At 34.3% G+C, this 20,066-nt stretch overlaps 2 protein-coding genes across 5 annotated transcripts; one reads left to right on the top strand and one right to left on the bottom strand.

Moving 5' to 3' along the window:
- The first annotated feature begins 8,120 nt into the window (after positions 1–8,120).
- LOC118046169 (E3 ubiquitin-protein ligase UPL5) lies at positions 8,121–15,115 on the top strand. 4 transcript variants are annotated; one of them, XR_012170190.1, is made up of 4 exons: positions 8,122–10,240; positions 11,002–11,591; positions 13,541–14,096; positions 14,318–15,115. XR_012170190.1 is itself a non-coding variant. In XM_073410114.1 (3 exons), the coding sequence occupies exons 1-3, from the start codon at positions 8,359–8,361 to the stop codon at positions 12,327–12,329; spliced, it is 2,505 nt and encodes an 834-aa protein (XP_073266215.1). In that variant the 5' UTR covers positions 8,121–8,358; the 3' UTR covers positions 12,330–12,644. The 4 variants fall into 4 exon arrangements, 3 of the variants coding, with proteins under 3 accessions (XP_073266215.1, XP_034910852.1, XP_034910851.1); XM_073410114.1 differs by lacking the exons at positions 13,541–14,096; positions 14,318–15,115 and adding an exon at positions 12,297–12,644 and having other exon boundaries at positions 8,121–10,240; XM_035054961.2 differs by lacking the exon at positions 14,318–15,115 and having other exon boundaries at positions 11,149–11,591; positions 13,541–14,152.
- A 530-nt stretch (positions 15,116–15,645) lies between these two features.
- Positions 15,646–17,159, bottom strand: LOC118046170 (uncharacterized). The gene is made up of 2 exons (XM_035054962.2): positions 17,001–17,159; positions 15,646–16,487 (listed from the first exon to the last, which is right to left on the bottom strand). Exons 1-2 carry the CDS (start codon positions 17,013–17,015, stop codon positions 16,050–16,052), a joined length of 453 nt encoding a protein of 150 aa, XP_034910853.1. The 5' UTR covers positions 17,016–17,159; the 3' UTR covers positions 15,646–16,049.
- Positions 17,160–20,066: the final 2,907 nt, after the last annotated feature.

Raw genomic sequence — 20,066 nt, 5'->3', positions numbered from 1 at the left:
ATTGATAGGAAGTGGAGGCACAAGAGAAAAAGAATACCAGGAAGAAAAAGGTTATTTTTAATATTCTTTTTGTTCATGCAAGTTTCTTTTTATGGTTTCTCTAAACAGTTTAGTTTCTAATTGCTGGCATTTACTGTAATGATCAATTTAATTTGCGAAGTTTTCTATCGGTAAATACTTTTAGATCGTATTTTTCGTTTACTATGTCGGAACAAAATAAACAAAACAGAGGAGATAAAAAAAAAGACGTACTATTTGAACTTTCAAGTGTACCACGAAACTTTGGGTGCGGTATTAAGCAGGCAAACAAAAAGGTGATCCCCCATCGCCCTTTTTTTTTTTTTTTTTTGATTAACGTGGATGTCTGGGTCAGCTTGCGCACACTACGACTAATCCCACGACCCACTGAACATCCTGCAAGCCCAGTGAGCATGTAAGGCACCGCGGGGATGACAGGCATACCGCACAGGGAGGACCCAATAGAGACAGGAAGGGAACAAACTCTCCAGCCCCACTCCCACTGGGACTCGAACCGGAGTTCGAAGGAAGGAGAGCTGCCCCCAACAACCACTGAGCCACACAACCTGTTGGTGCCCTTTCTTTTTAATATTGCTGCTGAAGGTCTATTTATTCTCTTTCATCATGCGTTGTTTCAAACATTTTTCAGGGTATTGATTTTGACACTCTTTTTAATAACTTTCTGAGTCATTTTATGCAGATAACACTCTTATTTTTATGCTAGCTAGTTTGCATACCTTCTGGTTAGCTAAAAGAGTTTTAAGATGGTTTGTCCTATGCTCAGGCTTGCACATTAATTTTTTTAAGAGTGTTTTTATGGGAATTAATGTTGATGACTCTTGCTTGGATGAGTTAGCAACATCAGTTTACTATAGGCATGATATACTTTCATGTAACTATCCGGGGATAACTTTGAGGTCTACTTTTAATAGGATTTCAACTCGGAAACTCGTCATTAATAAATTCTAGAAGAAACTCACTTCATGAAAGGAATAATATTAAGTAAAACGGGTCGCATTTGTCTTATTAAAAGTGTGTTGAAGTCATATGTCATTTGTTTACTTCCATCCAACTCAAATTCTTATGACCAGAACTGTTTTGCAAAGTCCAATAGAGTGTGTTTGTTCAAGACAAGAATAAAGGTGGCCTTGGGATTGGGTTATTAATATCCAAGAATAAAACAAATTTTCAAATGGATTTGGTGGCTCTCTTTTCCTAGTAATGAGCTATGAAAGAAAATGATATACAACAAATTCAAGCCGGTGTTTGAAAATAATCTTTTTATTTTTAGTAGAAGATTGTTTTTTTTTTTTTTATCTAAAGGCACATCACATCCCTTATGACTTAAACAAACTCTGTCTTTTTAGCTTTAGCCTATAACTACAGATTTGTAGTAGGAAATGAGACTCCAACTCGGTTCTAGTAAGATATTTAGTTCAATAGCTCTACATCGAAAGTCACTTACCCATAACTCTATATTCTCTCCACTAAACCAAATGCTACAATTGTTGATATGAGAAATTAGGGGCAAGGGAAATGGAAGTTATCTTAGAGGAGACAATTGTTTCTCTTTGAAATTGAACATGTCATCTACCTTCTCTCTTCTCTAGAAAGCTTTCGGCTAGAGGTAACAATTTCATATAAGAAATTTTGGTCCTCATCAACAAAAAGAGATTATACAGTTAACACTTGTTCTTTACTTATTAATAAAATTGTGAATCTAGGGCTTAGAACTTTTAAGGCTTCGGTCTGGCTGAAAGGAGTCTTTTCTAAGGTTCGATTTTTTCTTAAGCTAATTGTTCATAATAAATTTATGAACTAAGAAATTCTTACTTTGCATAATATAATCTCAGTTGATCAAGTCGTATGTATTTTTTTGTGAAAATGAAATTGAGACATCATTTTCTCCTTCATTGTAGACAACGTGGAAGTTATGGATGAAATTCTTAGATTAATGGGGTACTAGTGGTTGTCTTTCTTGCTGTGGGGATGATCTATTATATCAGTGGCTCAACCTAATGTTTGGAAAAGCTAAGGCTTGGTCTGTGAAAAAAAAATAAAAGGCAAACAAGAGACCACAAGGGTCTGCAAGCCAAAAGGAGCAGAAAACTTCAAAGAACTATGCAAACAAGGCCCTGGATAGCAAAAGAGAAGTAACAATCAAAGAACCTGCCCCTGCCTTTGCAATAACAATGAAAGAACTTGACCATGATATTGGGCTCTTGCAATGGTTTGCTTTGCATTGATGAATCAGACCACAAAAGCCTACACAAACAGGCCAGAATAAATGACGTCTCTCTCAAGTTCTTATACTAACTGCTGATAAGGTGAGTAGATGGGGTGATAAGATGACTCAAGATTATGACAGAAATAAGGTTGAACACTCACAAACTGCTGTCAGAAACGTATCCTATATTATTGGAGAAATGTTAGGAGAGAAAGAGGTTTAAAAGGCAACAAACTCAAGCAAAGATGGTAGTCTAACTGATAATGGAACAGCAACTATACAATCTGAAGGAATTAATGCATATCAATCAGAATCTCCCTTTAAAGAATGTACAAGAACATATTGTATACTTGATACATTATATGCAAATCATCCAATATTGTAAAGATGAATATTGTCTTCCGTATTCTTATGGAAACTAGCCAATGCATTCCATGTGTAAGTAATCTTCTGCTGTACTCCTAGTGCTCACGACTCCTTCAAGTTAGAATTCAATAATACAGTAGGCCTTGTTTTCAAACAATATGCTCAATTTCAGTTTTTCTACTCTAGCTACGGTTAACACTTCATTGATGTTTTTTATGAATTTGGATATGATTCCATGGATGATGACTACAAGGTTTTGAGAATTGTACTACCTGGAGTGGTTAATTTCATCGTTGAAGCTATGTTATATAGCTTGACTCCTAATTCATGGACAATAATTTTCACGAGAGATTTATTAAATCCTCTGTTATAGCCATTAAGAATATGACTTAACAACAAAAAAGTTTTGAAGAGACAGAAAATTCTTTTTGCTTGGTTATGATTGTGGATTTAGTTTTGTTGGAAAGCTTTCTGTCTCTTTTAAACCTTTTTTTTTTCATGGACAGCAATTGATGTCCTTACGCTACAGCCACCATGTCCTAGTTCATGAAGTTTTTCATTGGTTGATGATTTGCGATAAAGAAAGTTACTGTTTCATTTGAAATTCAAAGGGAGCAGAGCTTGTATTTTTGACAGAAGCGTCGTTTTCCCTCTCAACCTTAGCAGCCAAACCACTTGCATGAAGCATCTAGAAACAAGCAGAAAAGAGGAAGAGAAAGAAAAGTGTTTTGTTTTCTTTCTGCATCACAATTTCTTTCCTCTTTTCATATGTTTTGTGATGCCTCAAGCGTTTCAAAAATAGACTTTCTCATCCTCGAAAGATTGAAATAGCCTCAAGCATTTCTTTCATCTTAAACATATGTATAGCTCTTAATTCCCTTTAATCGTATTTTGCAGATAGTATGATATTTCAGGTACCCTAATTTGGTTTGTTTTCTCCTTCATGTCAATATAAGTCTATTTTGAAATGCTTGAGGTCCTCATTCAGTAATTAAGCATGAAAGAAATTGTGTGATGCAGAAAGAAAACAAAACACAAGATGACAAACAAGCAAAGCAAAGTTGTTGCCGAAAAGGGTCATCAACACAAACCATAATTCATATTTTTATTTCTAGACATTTTTTTCTAATATTTATCTTTTTAAAAGAGATTTACAATTCTTTAAATGGATCAGAAACCAACTTTTACAGGATCGAAAAATCAAAATCCTAAGTTAAATAGGAAAGACAACAATAAATCCAAAATTCAGCTAAAAATCTAAAAAGGAAAAATAATGAAATTGACTCTAATATCATTTTTCAAGCCTAATTTAAGGGTCTTTTATATCAGCTGGTTACAACTAGTGATTGAACTTGTACAATCATTTAGGAAAATTTAAGCCGATCCAAAAGTTAGATATAAAATTATGGTTTTTTTTTTGTTATGCTATTCGTCTAGAATAAACAAGTCTCTTTTTTTTTTTTTACATAACTCTGTCCCACTAGTTCAGAAACAAGTTTTCTAAGCTTTCTAAAAAATCCATTAGTGATAGATACATAAATGACTACTCAGAACTATCAAATTGTCAAAAATCCTTCTCGAACTACATCTGAAAAAATCATATCTACCATAGAAATTCCCTGCTGGAACCTCACAATGTGAGTATCTACTGTTATTGAAATGTTTAGCTCTGTTTTCTTTGTTCGTCGACTCTTGATTCGTGAGGACAAGAAATTCACGGATTGATTGGTATTGTTTTATCAAGTGTCCTCCTCCATCCGAAATTCAAAACCATCCCATATTCCCATCGCAGATACTGATGAACATTTGTTGTCTTCTGAGAGATTATACAGTCGAGGATTACCAATCCATAAATCATTCTAGAAACTGGTATCTTGAACATTACCCACCGACACACATATTTCTCTAAGGTTGAAATTGCTAGGCTGATCTAATAAACATGTCATGGTCGAATTGTTGGGTTGCCTAACTTGAATTTGATTTCTCATCAGCTTTGAAATCCTCCATCATTGTTAGCGTTCACTGTATCATGAAAAAAAAAAAAAAAAAAACAGAGACAATGGAAATAGAATAGGACTGTATGCTTGTATTTAATGTTTTGAAAATAGAAAAATTCACTTAAATAGACATCTTTGTTTATTCAATTAAACATGTTTTTGTTTATATATATATATGCTTTCTATTTTGGAATACTAATAAAACACAACCTATTTTTTCTTTAATTTGTTTTTCTAAAGAGCACCTTCTCTTTAGCTACTTGAATAATATATTTCAAAGAGAACTCTAGATATATTATAAATTAGAAATGATGATAGACTTTAGTTAATTTAACTATCTATGAAGCAAATATATTCATAATTAATCCCAAATAAAAAATTAATTATTTCATAAATAGTCTCATGCCTTTGTATCATCTCAATGTTACATGGTATTTAAATATTACTAAATAATTTTTTTTTATTCAATTTTGCACAAATGACACAAAGCGACAAATTTAAATTTGAAGTTTACAATGGTATAAATAAACATATTTAATTTCAATTATGATAAGTAGCTTTTCATAAATAATATCATATATGCAAGAGTCTTAGTCACCGTTATAAAATTCAAGCCATTGAGTTTTGCTTGAAATTCTATTGATTTAGGGTTTAAATCAATTTGAATAAAAACAAATAGATAAGACAATCTAAAATCTAAATTGATATGTTAAAATTTAATCACTCAACTTACTAATTTATTTATTTTTACAAAATGAGTCATTTTAACCTATTATTTGTTTTCAAAAAAATTAGAGGATTGACCTTCTTAAGCAATAACCTACGCCTTATTCCAAGTTAATCACCAAATCAAGATATATAATTTTGATTATAGAGTGATGCAGTATCTAGATGTAAAGTTAACTATCCCTAATATATATAAAAAAATATTCATATATAATGAATCTTTATATTTTATTACACTATATTTCATTTTGTAGAGAATGAAATAAATTTCGTATAGTTTAAAATGAATCTATAGGAAATTTTTTTTTTTTTTAAAAAGAGTAAAATTGTAAGTTTGCTTACACTATAGGAATATTCATATCCTACTTCTTTTCAGATATGTATCTTATATTATTGCCATCACATCAACCAGCTATTGTATTTTTGGCCACTTTTTACTCAAGAAATCACATTTCAAAACAGAAAAGACGACGGCATCCCAAAAAGTAAAAAAGAAAAGAAATCGAATCCGATTGTGCTAAAGATAGTGATTTCCTCCTCCACTTACCGGCAATTATGTATAGACAACACGGTGCATTGCGACTGCACTTAAATTTCACCACCAAAAACACAAAAATAATGTTTTTTGCTGTGACACAACCTGCAGTACTGCACTGCGTTGCAATTTTGCTTATATCATTTTGCACGATGACCTAATTACAGGGTGTGAGCAGAAATCTTGGATTCTCTCCAAGAATGAGATCAGAATCCACTCAGATGTCCTGCAGTATGGCCAATATAGAGCCCTCCTCCTTTGTCCAGAAATACCCCCCATCTTCTCCTTCCTTGGCGTCCAACTAAGCCTACGTCCAACATGCCAGTAGCAAAAAAGGAGTTCAGCAAGTTTAGTATCCACCATCATCTCTACATTCTCTGAAGTCTCATCTAACCTTCCTAGTGCTATCATCACTGAGATTCTTGACTCCCCGTGAAGTCTCTTTCAAGATTCAAATGTGGAAACAATTTTATTATCTGGAAAGCAATCCGTGGGCTCGAAATGAAAGGGAGGTATTTTGGTAGTTTCTTATGACATGAGCAAAGAAGAGTCCATGGAGCTTCCTCAACCTGTGGTCAGTACTTATCCTGTCCAGGGCTGAGTCAGCACAAGAGATTTCTTAGCAACAAAGAATTAAATCAATCGGAGTCGAGCAGCATGTCCTTTCTCTAATGGTATTATAAATGTGGGGGATTTTGAATGTTAGGAATATCATACGAAGAATAAGAACTCGTTTGTTTATTTGTTTTTTTTTTTTGTTATTATTTATTGAAGAATAATATAAATTATATTTTGAAATCTTACTTAACATCTTAAGTTATTGAGTTAAGATGGTTTTTTGTTATGATATCATAACCTTGATGACCAAGTGATCACGAGATTGAATCTTATCATCCTGATTTATTTTAAAAAAATTAAGCGCAAGATATTGTGGTTCTATGCAAGTTTCAAGTTTAAAGAACTTTCATTTGAGGGAGTGTGTTGGAGAATAATATAAACCATATCTTAGAAATTATAACCTCACCTAATAATTTAAGATATTTGGTTGGAATGATTCCTTGTAATTATTGTAATTAGTTTTTGAAGTTGTGTTTTTTAAAATTACATTAAAATAATATTTATTATATTTTTAAAATTTAAAATTGAAACTTTTTCTACACTGGCAATAATTAACTTATTTAGAAGATATGAGAAAGCACAGGACATCTAAGTTCCTTTTATTGTAAAAAGAACAGTATCACTGTATTTCTTTTCATCTAAAACACCATTATAATGGTATTCTAACTTACTAATTACGTACGCTCTCGATTATTATAAAAAAGAAAAAAGAGTATTTATATAAACATGACCATTTTATTGGATTAATTAAATTGTGGGATATGCTTCCTAAGGTTCTGCGGACCTCACCGTCCTTGCTCAGGAAGTTTGTTGATGGGTTTTTCCTTTTTGTTATGCCACGTGGCTTTCATTATGTGAAGACGGTAGCACACATTGCACTGTACACCGACCCTAACCAGCCTTGCTAACACCCATCTTATGCCTCCATGGTCCTCTCTAGAGTCCAGCCTTTCCATCCCAATTAAATCTTCTTCCTTTTTAAAGCGTATCCTTTATATTATACTTATATTCATATAAATTTACTTTTTCATATTAAGCTTAAGAATATATAAAATTTTAAATAATTATTATTAAATATTTGTTTAGAAATTTTTATTAAAAATTTATCTGCACATACAAATTAGTTTTATCGATATTCTTATCAACATGTTTATTATCTTATTAAAACAAATTAGTTTAAATGCATTTTAAATTCATGAATATGTACATCATTCAAAATCTATTTTTTTGTTTTATAAAAAAGACTATATTTAAGCTATAGCTATAAGCACTTACTCGGTAATAATTTAAAATTCAAAATTTATCAATTATCTTTTCATGAAAAAAAAATTATAATGCTCAAGATGTAATTATCAGTACTTATTTAATAAAAAAAATAAATCCAAAATTCATTAAATAGATATTAAAACTTATCGCTCGCTCGCCGTAAAATTTATCTTTCACCGAATCATGAAAAAAGTAATTTCCAGTAACGTAAATCAATCACACAAATAGAATACGTTCACATTACCAACGTGATCATCAAGAATCTCACAAAAACCCCAAGAGCCGAGCCACACTTAACCTTCTCTCAAGCCCAATTTCGTAAATAGCCAAACAAAAACACACACACACAATAATATAATACTCTAGCGTAAGATTACAGTCTCTTCGTTGCTGACGGCTGTTAAAATAAACACCCAGAGCCAGTCCCTCAAGAAACCCCACCGAGACAGAGGCGACACCATCTTCGTCCAGTCCTTTCCTCGTCGTTTACTCTCCCCGTTAATAAAAACCACGCGGTTTCACTCTCTCCGACAACGATCTCATGCCTTCTCCCCAACCTTAAAGTTTCCCAGGTCGGGGAGAACACAATCATCACCGTTCATCAAATGTCTCTTCCCCAATCACCCACCGCTGATTCTCTTCATCAACAGCGCTCCTCCACCGTTGATCACCGTGTCTCTTCCAAACGCAAACTAGACGATGTGGATGACAACGACGCCGTTTTCTCTGACTTAATCTCTGTCAGGATGCGTAAAGACGACACCGAGTCATCCACCGGCAACAATCAAGAACAACAACAACCTCCCTCCATCTCCTCCACCAATCAGCTCTCCACACGTGTCTCCGACGCCTCCACCTCCACCTCTTCATCATCCACCAACTTCCCCTCCTCCGCCATGGGGACCACCACACCCTTGCCGCTGCGGAGGTCGCAATCAAGACTCCAATTCTTTATCAGAATGATCTCCGATGCAACTCATGTTGTGATCAACGCGAACTCGAGCGATTCTGTCAAATCACTCCACGAACGGATTCGCGTGATGACCGGAATGCCGGTGATAGAGCAGAGATTAATCTACTTAGGTAAGCAATTGCAATACGAGAACAAACTCTCCGATTACTCTATTGAGAACGATTCGATTCTTCATTTAGTCGGTCGAATGCGTAGCACTAGGCATCCTCGTACTTGTCAATTGATTAATGATATGGTTTCTTACATTTGTCGGATATGTAAGTCTATATTGCCGTGTGGTGGTCATCCTTTCACGTCAAAGCATATAAAGGAGTTGATGAATGAGTTCTTTAGTTTGACGCCCAAGGATGATAATGAGGATGCTTTGGGGCACTTGAATGTTTTTTTGTCGAATAGTGCACCGGCTGCGCTAGTTGCACTTTATGTTTCGAGTATTAAAGGGAATAAGGAGTGTGCGGAGGGTGCTATTAGGCACTTTTTGAATTCGTGTAAGATTTCGTTGCCTAAGAATTTGCATTTACAGTGTGTGCCGATTGTGATGGAGTTTTGTAATTTGTTGAGGAAGGTTGGGAGTGACGATCCGTTGTATGCTGTTTGTAGGAGTTGTCTTGGTTCGTTGTTGGAGAATGGTGGGGGTACGTGTGGGTGGAGGTATCATGGAGGGGAGGAGGGGAAGGGAGTTGTTATGCAGGAGATTTTTCCATTTGTTAGTGAGTTGGGGAGCAAGTTGTTTAAAGATTTGATGGGGAGTGTGGTGGAGAGTATGGGGCCATCGGAGGCTGATGTTAAGGATTTTTCGGCGTTTTTGATACCATTGCATAGTGTGATCTCCGAGCAAAGGGGATTTAGGAGTCCAATTCCGATGCCTTTGAGCAAGAGGGCGTATAATTGTCCATTGTATGCGAAAGAAATTGAGCAGCTTCATGTGATATTCATTGATTTGCTGAATATTATGGAGAAATGTCTTGGGAAAATGCAGGATTCTTCGGATTTGAAAATGAATGGAGAAGGTGAGTTAAATCATACAGGTTGGTCCCAATATTTGTTTATTTTGAAGGAGTTGAATAACATTGCTAGACTTTATAAGGGTGCTGAGGAAATGTTTTGGACGATTTTGAGGCGTAGAAAAGCTTCCTTGTGTGTGCTGATTGTTAGATATGCTAAACGAACTGATGATCATCAGTGGCTTCTTCAGCATAAGGATGTGACTGATTTTGAGTCTAGGAGGCATTTGGCTATGATGATGTTCCCTGAGGTGAAAGAAGATTACGAGGACCTGCATGAGATGCTCATTGATCGGTCGCAATTGTTGGCGGAGTCATTTGAGTACATAGTGCACGCCGAATCAGACACACTGCATGGTGGTTTATTTATGGAATTTAAAAATGAGGAAGCAACTGGTCCTGGTGTATTGCGTGAGTGGTTTTTCTTGGTTACACAAGCTATATTTGATCCTCAAAATGCCCTTTTTGTGGCATGCCCAAGTGATCGTAGAAGGTTCTATCCTAATCCCGGTAAGCTTCTGCTGCCTTTTTAATAAATGCTTTACCTGTACAATGTATAGGGTTTCCTGTGGGTTTTATCTTTTCATGATTGAATGTAGTTACACACCTAAATCTGGAGAATGTGAAACTTAATATTAAATTTAGGTCATAATTTGGATTGAAATACCAATTTTAAGAAGGTTGGAGAGTTTTCCTACACTTGATCGAATACTGTGGGGCTTAAACTTTTATATTTTGCTATTATTGTTTGGTATTTAACTGTAGGAGAGATTAGTCATTGCACTCTGTTAGAGCTCTTTCACTAATATTTATTGGTATGAAAGGTGTTTACCATGTGGGTCCATGGCATTATGGGATAAAGGAGCATTGCATCCTATAGTAGAAGTTTCCTAGCATAAATTTGTTAAGCTCTAATTGATGAACCTCTTGTTTTCACAAATATTTTATTGTGAAATACCTGAGCCCCTAGTGTTGTTCTCCATGAATGTTTTCCATTTTCTCCAATTCTGTTATCTGAACTCCATATTTTGACAAATATTTTATTGGTTCTGTTTGGAGGATTAACATGTCTAATTACTCCACTGCATTAAAGTTGCATTGATGAGCTCTGAAATGCCTCTTCAAAGAATTATCATTGAGGTTTTTTATTGTGTTCTGGTTCTGGACTTGCGTTAAGTTCCATGGTCTTGGTTGGATTCAATTGCTGGCATGGACAACCACTAACAAACAGAGTATAAATATGGACTTCATTGTTTTCACTTCACGTGCAGCATCTAAGGTGGATCCCATGCACCTTGATTATTTCAAATTCTCTGGTCGAGTGATTGCATTAGCTTTGATGCATAAAGTGCAAGTCGGCATTGTATTTGATCGTGTGTTTTTCTTGCAATTGGCTGGGATGCATATTTCTTTGGAAGACATACGGGATGCAGATCCATGCTTGTATAGCAGTTGCAAACAGATTCTGCAGATGGATCCTGAGTTCATTGATTCAGATGCTTTGGGGCTGACATTTGTCAGAGAAGTTGAGGAGCTAGGATCCATAAAAGTTGTGGAACTTTGCCCTGGTGGGAAAGGCATTGTTGTAAATAGCAAGAACCGAGAGAAATATGTCAATCTGCTCATTCAACATCGCTTTGTCACATCTATCTCTGACCCTGTATCTCGATTTGCACGTGGTTTTGCTGATATTCTTTCAAACCCGGGGGAACAGAAGCTCTTCTTCCGAAGCTTGGAGCTCGAAGATCTTGATTGGATGCTATATGGAAGTGAAAGTGCTATATGTGTGGAAGACTGGAAGGCTCACACTGAGTACAGCAGCTACAAGGAAACTGATCCTCAGATATCCTGGTTCTGGGAGGTATGCTCTTGCATGCTTGTGTTCATGTTATATCTCAAATCTAAACTTTTTTTTTTTTTTTTGCGGTATAGGTTCTTCTTCATCTCATATTTCTAGTCTTTATAATCAGTTATAATCTTTATGGGATGGATGATATATTTTCTAGGGAAACAACTATCTGTGGAATGCATACTGTTTGTGTTCTTTTCTTTTTATATTTCTTGGAAGTAGCTTTTGTTCATTATTTTCTAACATGACAAAACAATCCTTATCTGTATATCCTTACCAGGTGTGCTGCTGTTTTGCTAATTAAGCATAGCCTAATTACTATGTGAATTCAATTTTTTCTAATGTATGATGGTGTGAAAATAGGACATGTGAGGTTGTTTGCCAGTTCACCATTTGACTGCTGCATGTCAGCATATCACTTTGGTGCAATGTCTTAAATGCTGAAAGATGTGTGACTTAAGTTGTTGACACATGATAAATACTGAAGCAAATTCAAAGTGCTTTCCATGTTTGGTTTGTCACATCTACAGATCATTTGAATCTCAAATGCTTAAGGTTGTGCCATGAATTCCTCAACACAGTGATGATCTCATGGTTAAATAAGGAAGCATATTAGGAACTTAGTTTGTGTTTGCTAAGATCAAATTTAAGAGTTTTAAGTTATGTTATTATGGGAATTTTTTGATGTTGAAGTTTGAATGCATGGTATTCATGCAGGCATTTACACAAATACAAATGTCAAAATGTTGAGCATGTACATTATGTTGACTACATATAAACATTGGAAGGGAAAAAAATTGTTGCTGTGAAATTAGAGTATGGTGGGTGTAGTTGGATTTCTTATGTGCTTCCACAAGTGTGCTAGACTTTGGGAGGTAAGGCCAGAGTTGGAACAATTGTGGATTTTGTTTCCATACTTCCGTTGGTTCCTCTTTCTGTGGGGTTGTGAATGGGTAGGCCTTGGGAGTGGTGTTTTATTTGTCAAAATATTGATTTTATATCCATCAAGGAATTTTCTGTGTTTTATAAGGTTTTTCTTTTGTACCAGATGGGCTGTTTATCCCATCAGCAGTTTGGAGTTTAACTGATTTTTTTGTTAGGTGATAAAATTGAGGAAGTGATTTACCTTTTAACTTTAATGTGCTGCTAATGTTGGTCCATCAGGTTTTATTGTCTCATAAAAATATTCCAGGTGAGATTTGAAATGAGGGTGGATTTTGTTTCTTTTAATTTCTTGCTTTGCAGAGTGAGCTGAGCAAAACAGAAATAAGGTACATTTTGTTTTGAAAATCAGCCTTAAGGTAGATATGCCTATTCAGATAGTTGGTCATTGGTCATAACAAAAGCATATCTCTGATAACAGTGTGGGATTTGATTGATGCTCATTTGATAAAGCACTGCTTTTGAGAAAGTTTGTTATTCCATTCAGGTCTTTAATAGGTTCTCCTCACTCTTTATCCTTGTGTATCAGGCATGTCCTTATTCCATCACCAGCGTGGAATAACCTTATTAATTAATTTGCTTGTCATAAAAAACACAGGATGTGGGTTTCCCATGAACTTTGATTGTTCTCCAATGGTAGGATGCCTGATTTTTGGTTGGTTCATAATATACTCAACAAATGACACTCAAGGTACTTGAGAGAAACCAGTAAATAATCGTGCACTCCATGGAAGAGGTAGCCAAACCCACATAGAGAGCTCCACACAACATACTGAGTTTTATTCCAGAAGTCTCCGTAGTATTATTTTTTGCTTTTGATCTTAAAAATATACATGAGAAAATGATATGAGGAAGTGAGAACCATATTGGCCTGCATTTGCATTCCTGGACCTTGAGTTTTTTACCAGTCAGCTGCAGTTGAGATAGTCCCACATTTCTCATACTTAATAGTAAAATGTTCTGTCAGGGCAAAAGCATTGCTTTTTGTTTTATTTATCCTCTACTTGAACATCTTGCAGATTGTTGGGGGAATGTCAGCAGATCAGAGGAAGGTTCTTCTCTTCTTTTGGACCTCGGTGAAGTATCTACCTGTTGAGGGTTTCCGTGGTTTGGCCTCGCGACTTTACATTTACAAGTCCACAGAACCACATGATCACCTTCCTTCATCTCATACTTGCTTTTACCGGTTGTGTTTCCCACCTTATCCCTCCATGGCTATCATGCAAGATCGCCTCCGCGTCATCACCCAAGAACATGTTGGATGCAGTTTTGGCACTTGGTAATGCATTGGGTGCATTCACTTTCAGGGTAAACAAGGGTTCGTACTGCACATAGAAAAGATTTCATCTCAGCTTGTACAGATAGGTTTATGCTGTCAGCTCCATTAGACTATGTAAGAAAGTCTCGTAGTTAATTTATGTTTCCTCCAGGAAAGTTGCGATGTCATTGCTCTTTTTGTCAGACGGTTAATATAGGTATAGCGTAAATAATGCTGCTGGGGGCTAGAAGGAAGAAAATTTCTATGCTCCCAGATGGACTTCCTTCATCAGTAACAGTAGCTGATTTTCTTGTCATGTAAGTACACAGATTATGCAATGACATCCAAATTCATAGAAAGGTTATTATTCTCACTTCTCTCGTTTGCACGTCCAAAATTATTGAATGATTCAACTGTCTCATTGAAAAAATGTACGTACTTTATTTTGCTGGTCAGTATATTATTATCATCTAATGCTTGATTATCTTTGTATTTGGCTATGTTCATGTCTAATTAGGGTTCTGTTTTGCTAATACAGCATGGTTCTTGTTACGACAAGATTCTCCGTGTTTCGCAAATTATTAGGTCATCAGATAAGTTATGTTCATCATGTGAAGGAACATGATGAAACAACCTTTTTCCCTGAAAGTCATTACAATCTTACGTTGTCCTTTGCATTTGTCTTATGACCAGGCACTGGATCAAATTTCTTGCCTGTTTCTGTATGAATCTTCTTGCCTGTATCTGTATGAATCTTGTTACGGATTATCGAGTCATTTGGAGTTGGTCTTTGATATGTTGTTTCAAAGTATTGAGCTGCATGATGAAGCTTATTCTACAGGACTTATAGTGATAGATATTTGTTTCATTGTTCTGGCACTAAGCTGTTGTCACCATTCATAGATGGACCTGAGCCACCTGACATTACATATCTTTCCATTGGAAAATAGACCACTGTAAGCTTGTCTTAGCCTCCAAGACTCAAGATCACACGTAACCAAGATTTGTGGCGTAGCTATTTTGCCATGTTGATAAGCAATTTAAAAGTCTGGAAGGTTTAATTGCGAAATTATTTCTGTGCTTGAAAAAATGAGATATTTCATCAAAATCACACTGTTTGATGTAATGGTAGTGGTAAACCTGTGGCAGTCCTTTTTTATTTGTGTGGGTTCCAAAAGGAATTTTGAGCAGTTAATATATATTTATCATAATTAAATAAAAATTTATCGCAAATAAACAGACTTTGTAAATGATCTAGTTGATATTTTTTTGACTTGGTGTGATCGATAAAGTTAGGTTTAAGAGAAGGTTCAATCACAATAAATTAGCATTGTGATTAAAAAAAATTATAACTTTTGATCGAAGTATTAAATGGAATTTATGTTTTTACAAGAGATTCTCGAGACTTGATTCTAGGAGAGCACTTAACGATCTATTCGCTACATGAAAATCCTCAAATTAGGCTTTAAAAATCATGTTTAATCTAGTTTTGTTATATTTTTTTTTTGGACTTCATGATTTTAGCTATCTTTCATTTTTCATTTTAGGTTTCTAGTTTTTCAAGGTGACTTGTAAATTTTTTAGAAATGTAGAACTTATTAGATTAATATTTCAGAAATAAAATAAGATTTAAGTTTTATAACTCTATTCCAGCTAATTCTTTTTCTTTTGGTTCTCGCTACTTTCACCTGCATCGGATTGGATTTGACATGGCCTAGAAATCTATTATGTGCAAGTTGTTATTGCTGCAAGGATGATTAGCACCTGCCTTCATGATTTATGCGTTGGACTTTATACTAAAACCTTGGCAAGTCTTATTTCTCACAAAAAAACGAAGCATAGATAACTAGCAGCAGCAAGTGCTCATTTACTAAACATAAACATAGTAATATAATTTTTATTATCAAGCCTAGATAGAGATCACATCATCACACCATTTCAAAATCAATAGAACTTATGGAAACCCACATACATTCAAATTAACCCCATGCCACCATGAGTCATGGCCCTTGCAATGGCAACCGTTCTTGCTGTGTGCTCTGGCCTGGGCTGGCAAGTTGTAATCTGATGTGTGTTCCAAGTGCTTAGTATCGACTCTATAGCTTCCATATCCCAAGATCCCATCCAAAACCCTTTCTGTAACCATAATCATAAATCAATAAACAGAGAAATGAAACAAAGCAGAAACCTGAGGACTTTGACAGTGAAACCTAGAAGAAAAACAAAGACCCCACCCCACTAGTATCAATCACTTCATAGAATCAATCTATTCACTCAGTAGTCTCCACAGGAACTTCTGCGGTGGTTGTCTCTGCAGCTGGTGTCTCAGCTGGCTTTTCTTCTTCTGCTGGCTTCTCTTCCTCAACAGGAGCCGGTGCTGCCTCCTCTTTAGTCTCTTCGACAACAGTCTCCTCAGCAGCAGTCTCCTCAGCAACAGTCTCTTCAGGCTTGTCCTCAGGAGTTTCTTCTGCTGCTGGGGCTGCAACCTCTTCAGGCTCAGTTTTTGCTGGTTCTTCTACAACCTCCTTGGTTTCAACCTCAACAGCAGGTTCAGCTTCAGGTTCTGCGGCTGGAGCATCAGCGGGTGCTGCTTCTGTTGGCTCTTCAGCTACTGGCTCAGAGGCAGGTGGTGCAGTTTCTGTTGGTGTCTCCTCGGTCTTGGTCACCTTAGATACCTCGGTCTCAGGAACTGATGGAGCAGCTTCAACCTGCAACAAAAACCGTACTGATATTTATCCCAAGATGTATAACCAAACAGAAGAAAACTACAAGGGTTTTTAGGATTCATATTTCCTTAATCTATGTTACTTTCTCTTGAGAACAAAAGCTTGGAACATGAATACGGTTCTTGAAAAGATCATCAGGAAAAGAAAAAGAAGTGTCAAGTGGCTTATGATTTTGTTGGTCTATCTCAAGAGGTAGAGTTGGTTGATCGAAACCAGAATTTTCAAATCTAGCTCAGAGAATAAGTTGATCTATCATTTGATCTAGATGCAGAAACATTTGATCATAAAAGAAGTAGGAAAAAAACTTCAGTAATCAGAAAGATACTATCGCTCAAAAGGACTCAACAACACGCACACGCACACACTGCATGTGTCTCAAGGTGATCTAGCTACCACTTGTGCTAGATCAAGAAATGGGTTGTAATGATAGACTAAGAGGCTTGAAGATTTGTGCTTATAGGCAAGAAAAATATTGATTTTAGCAGAAATATTTACCTCAACAGTGGCCATTTTGGAAAGCAAAGAGGGAACGATAGCAGGATTCGGAGGAGGGTAGAAAGAAATTAAGAAAGGACGGTATAGACACAAATTAGGATGCTTGTGAGCTCGTGAAGTGGAGAGATGATCAATGCGAGAGCTATTTATAGAGGAGTGAAATGCATAGATTATTTAAAGAATGAGAGCATGAGATCATAGGGAGCATGCTCACTTGGAGAATCTTTCAACTTGACACCTGATCATTTTGCTGACAAGACACCTTAGCATGTCTTGCTAGTTGTAAATATGTTATTTCTTTTTTCATATAAAGTATGATTGAGATTAGATTTTTTATATGATTTTAAATGATGGAATTGACAAATACTTAAAATCAAATATGAATTGGCAATCCAAAATGGTGGATGCCATTTCATATATCAGCACCATACCTTTCTTTTGAGTGGGTTCCCATGTGTTCTTATTTTCTAGGAGAGCATAATGTAGGTTAATTACTGCCTAGATCATGTAATGCATTCATGTTTTGTATAGGATTTCTATTTGATTTTCTGTTAATTTTAACTAGCCTAACCTTGCCCCTTTTATTTTTTTATTTTTTTCATAGAATGGTTCCTCCTTTTGAATCGAATTAACCGTGTTGGTCATGATGATATTTCTTTTTAAGGAGAATTCATTTTGTTCTTTTATTAGTTAAGAAGAGATATTTCTATATTTTGAACAGGTTTGTTTTAGCGTTTTGAATGCAATTTTTTTTAATTTGATTTTTTTAATTATTTTTTTTGATATTTTATATCGTTTTAATATATCGATGTCAAAAAAAATAATAATAATAAAAATATTATTTTAATGAATTTACAAGTGAAAATCATTTTAAAAGCAACCGCTATCGATCGCAATGTCAAACACGCTTTCATATACTAGATCAACATAAGAGATATATTCTTAAAATGTTCGATAATATACTTAAAATGTTGGATAGCAAACTTAGTTTTAGTTAACATATAAGTTAGTCTAAAAATATACTTACCATCAAACAAAAAAATTAAAAATATATATCTAAAAGTATATGAAAATCAAATTCACCTCATTATTTTTTTTTTATAATGAAAATCGAGTGCAAGATGTAACCAAGCCATTAAAAAAAAAAAGCTGAAAAAGAAAGGAGAAAACATTGTTTACCTAGATACAATTCATTGCGGATATAATAGTGTTTTTATTAAGTTTATTTTTAAATAAATTTTATTCTTAAATTAAATAAAATTGATTGGTTGAATATCCTTTCTCTTTTTTTTTTCTTCTACAACATTACTCTAGTGATGCGGGTTTTTTTTAATGTCATCATGCACTTTTTTACAGTGAGATTTGGACCGTCTCATCAAGGTCTTTTGGTGGTAGGCATTATCCACAGTGGAATGACAATAAGTCTCGAGTGATTTTTTTCTCCTCCTTTCAGGTATAGTATTAGCATCTTATTTATTTTAATTAATTACTACTAAATATTTTTTGTATGATTCATCTACTACTATTTGTTTTTTATAGTTTAAATCAAGCTATTATATTGTTTGATGTTATTGAATATAGTCAAGTTAATGACTCACCTAAACATATATATATATATATATATATATATATATATATATATATATTAAAAAAAATTGATAACTAAGCTCGCGTGCTCTCACCATTCTAATTAACCCTATAATTATTAAGATTATATACTAAAAAAGAATTGGTATATGATTTAGCTTTTGAAAAACCTAAAAGACAAATGGTGTTTCATGAATTAAGGCTTTCTTGAAACTGCTAGTCTTCATTATCATCAAAACCTGGAGTGGCGTACATGTCATGGCAAACACAATTTAATATGTTTTGACACAATCACATGCCAAGCAATATATTTGTGTGTACAAAATAATTTTGCCATATGAGAACATCAAGAGCCATCCAAGCAAGTTGAATGCAAATCTTGTCCATTATTGTTTAGTTTATTTTCAAAGATTCTAATTAAGTACAATCAAGAAACAAGTTTTACCCTTTTTTTTGTTTGTTTGCTTTAAATTTTTTGCACATATGATTTTTTTTATTAACATTTTTAAATATATCAAAAAAATTTGATCGAGATGTATATATATATATTGATTTAAACATGAATAACTTGTTTAAAATTTGATAGAATTTAATCTTGATATATATACCAAAATCAACTTAAAATACTTTCACCAATAAAATAAATAAAAAATAAAATTCACTATATAGATTAATTTTTTTTTCCATGTAATTTGTATTGTAATTAATTTTCTATATACAGAAACTAATGGTGCCCAGCTTCTTTTTGAACCAATATCGAAAAATAAAATAAAATTGGTCGGAGCTTCGGTGCCTACTACACATATAATCATAGTAATAGGCTAAAGAAAGGCTAATTCATGGCACCTTTTGTGTATGTAAACAATAATGAAGGACTACTTTTCACTGCTGTGGTCAAATAATTTACTATTTTTAAGGTATTTTTTTTTTTTTAGCTTTTCACTTTCTTTAAACTATAAAACAATTTCACATTGTAAGGATGGGCGTGGAGACAAGCAAAAGCCAACAATGGTGTCTAGGCCGGTGCCTTAAATGGGGCCTTCAATCACCAACTATGATGATTGTTATCAAATGACCTCTCTTGGATGGTCCCACTAGAAAAAAAATAATATTGAAACAATTTTTGGTGTTATGGTTTTTTTTAATCCAATCTTTTTGGGTAATATTTTCATTGAAGTTTTTATATTGAAATTAAGTTTATATTCTTAATTTGATTGAAATAAGTTTTCATGTACTGAGATTAATAGATTTATGATGATCTATTTATATACTATGATAAAGAATAATATTTCGTCTCTTGAACCAAGTAATTTAGAGACTCTATTTTAAAATTAGATTGAATAAAAGTTTATTTTGATTGAACTTGATAAAATTTTAATTTTATCAAAATCTTGTTAAATTTATTAAAAAAATTTAAAATAATATTATTTTATTTGTTTTTTATAAAGTTAAAACCGCACTATTTTATTTTAATCTAAA

This window comes from Populus alba, chromosome 6 (assembly GCF_005239225.2).
Source record: "Populus alba chromosome 6, ASM523922v2, whole genome shotgun sequence".
Classification (NCBI taxonomy): domain Eukaryota; kingdom Viridiplantae; phylum Streptophyta; class Magnoliopsida; order Malpighiales; family Salicaceae; genus Populus; species Populus alba.
The sequence above is the reverse complement of the archived record's forward strand: the minus strand, read 5'-3'. Positions and strand labels throughout refer to the sequence as shown.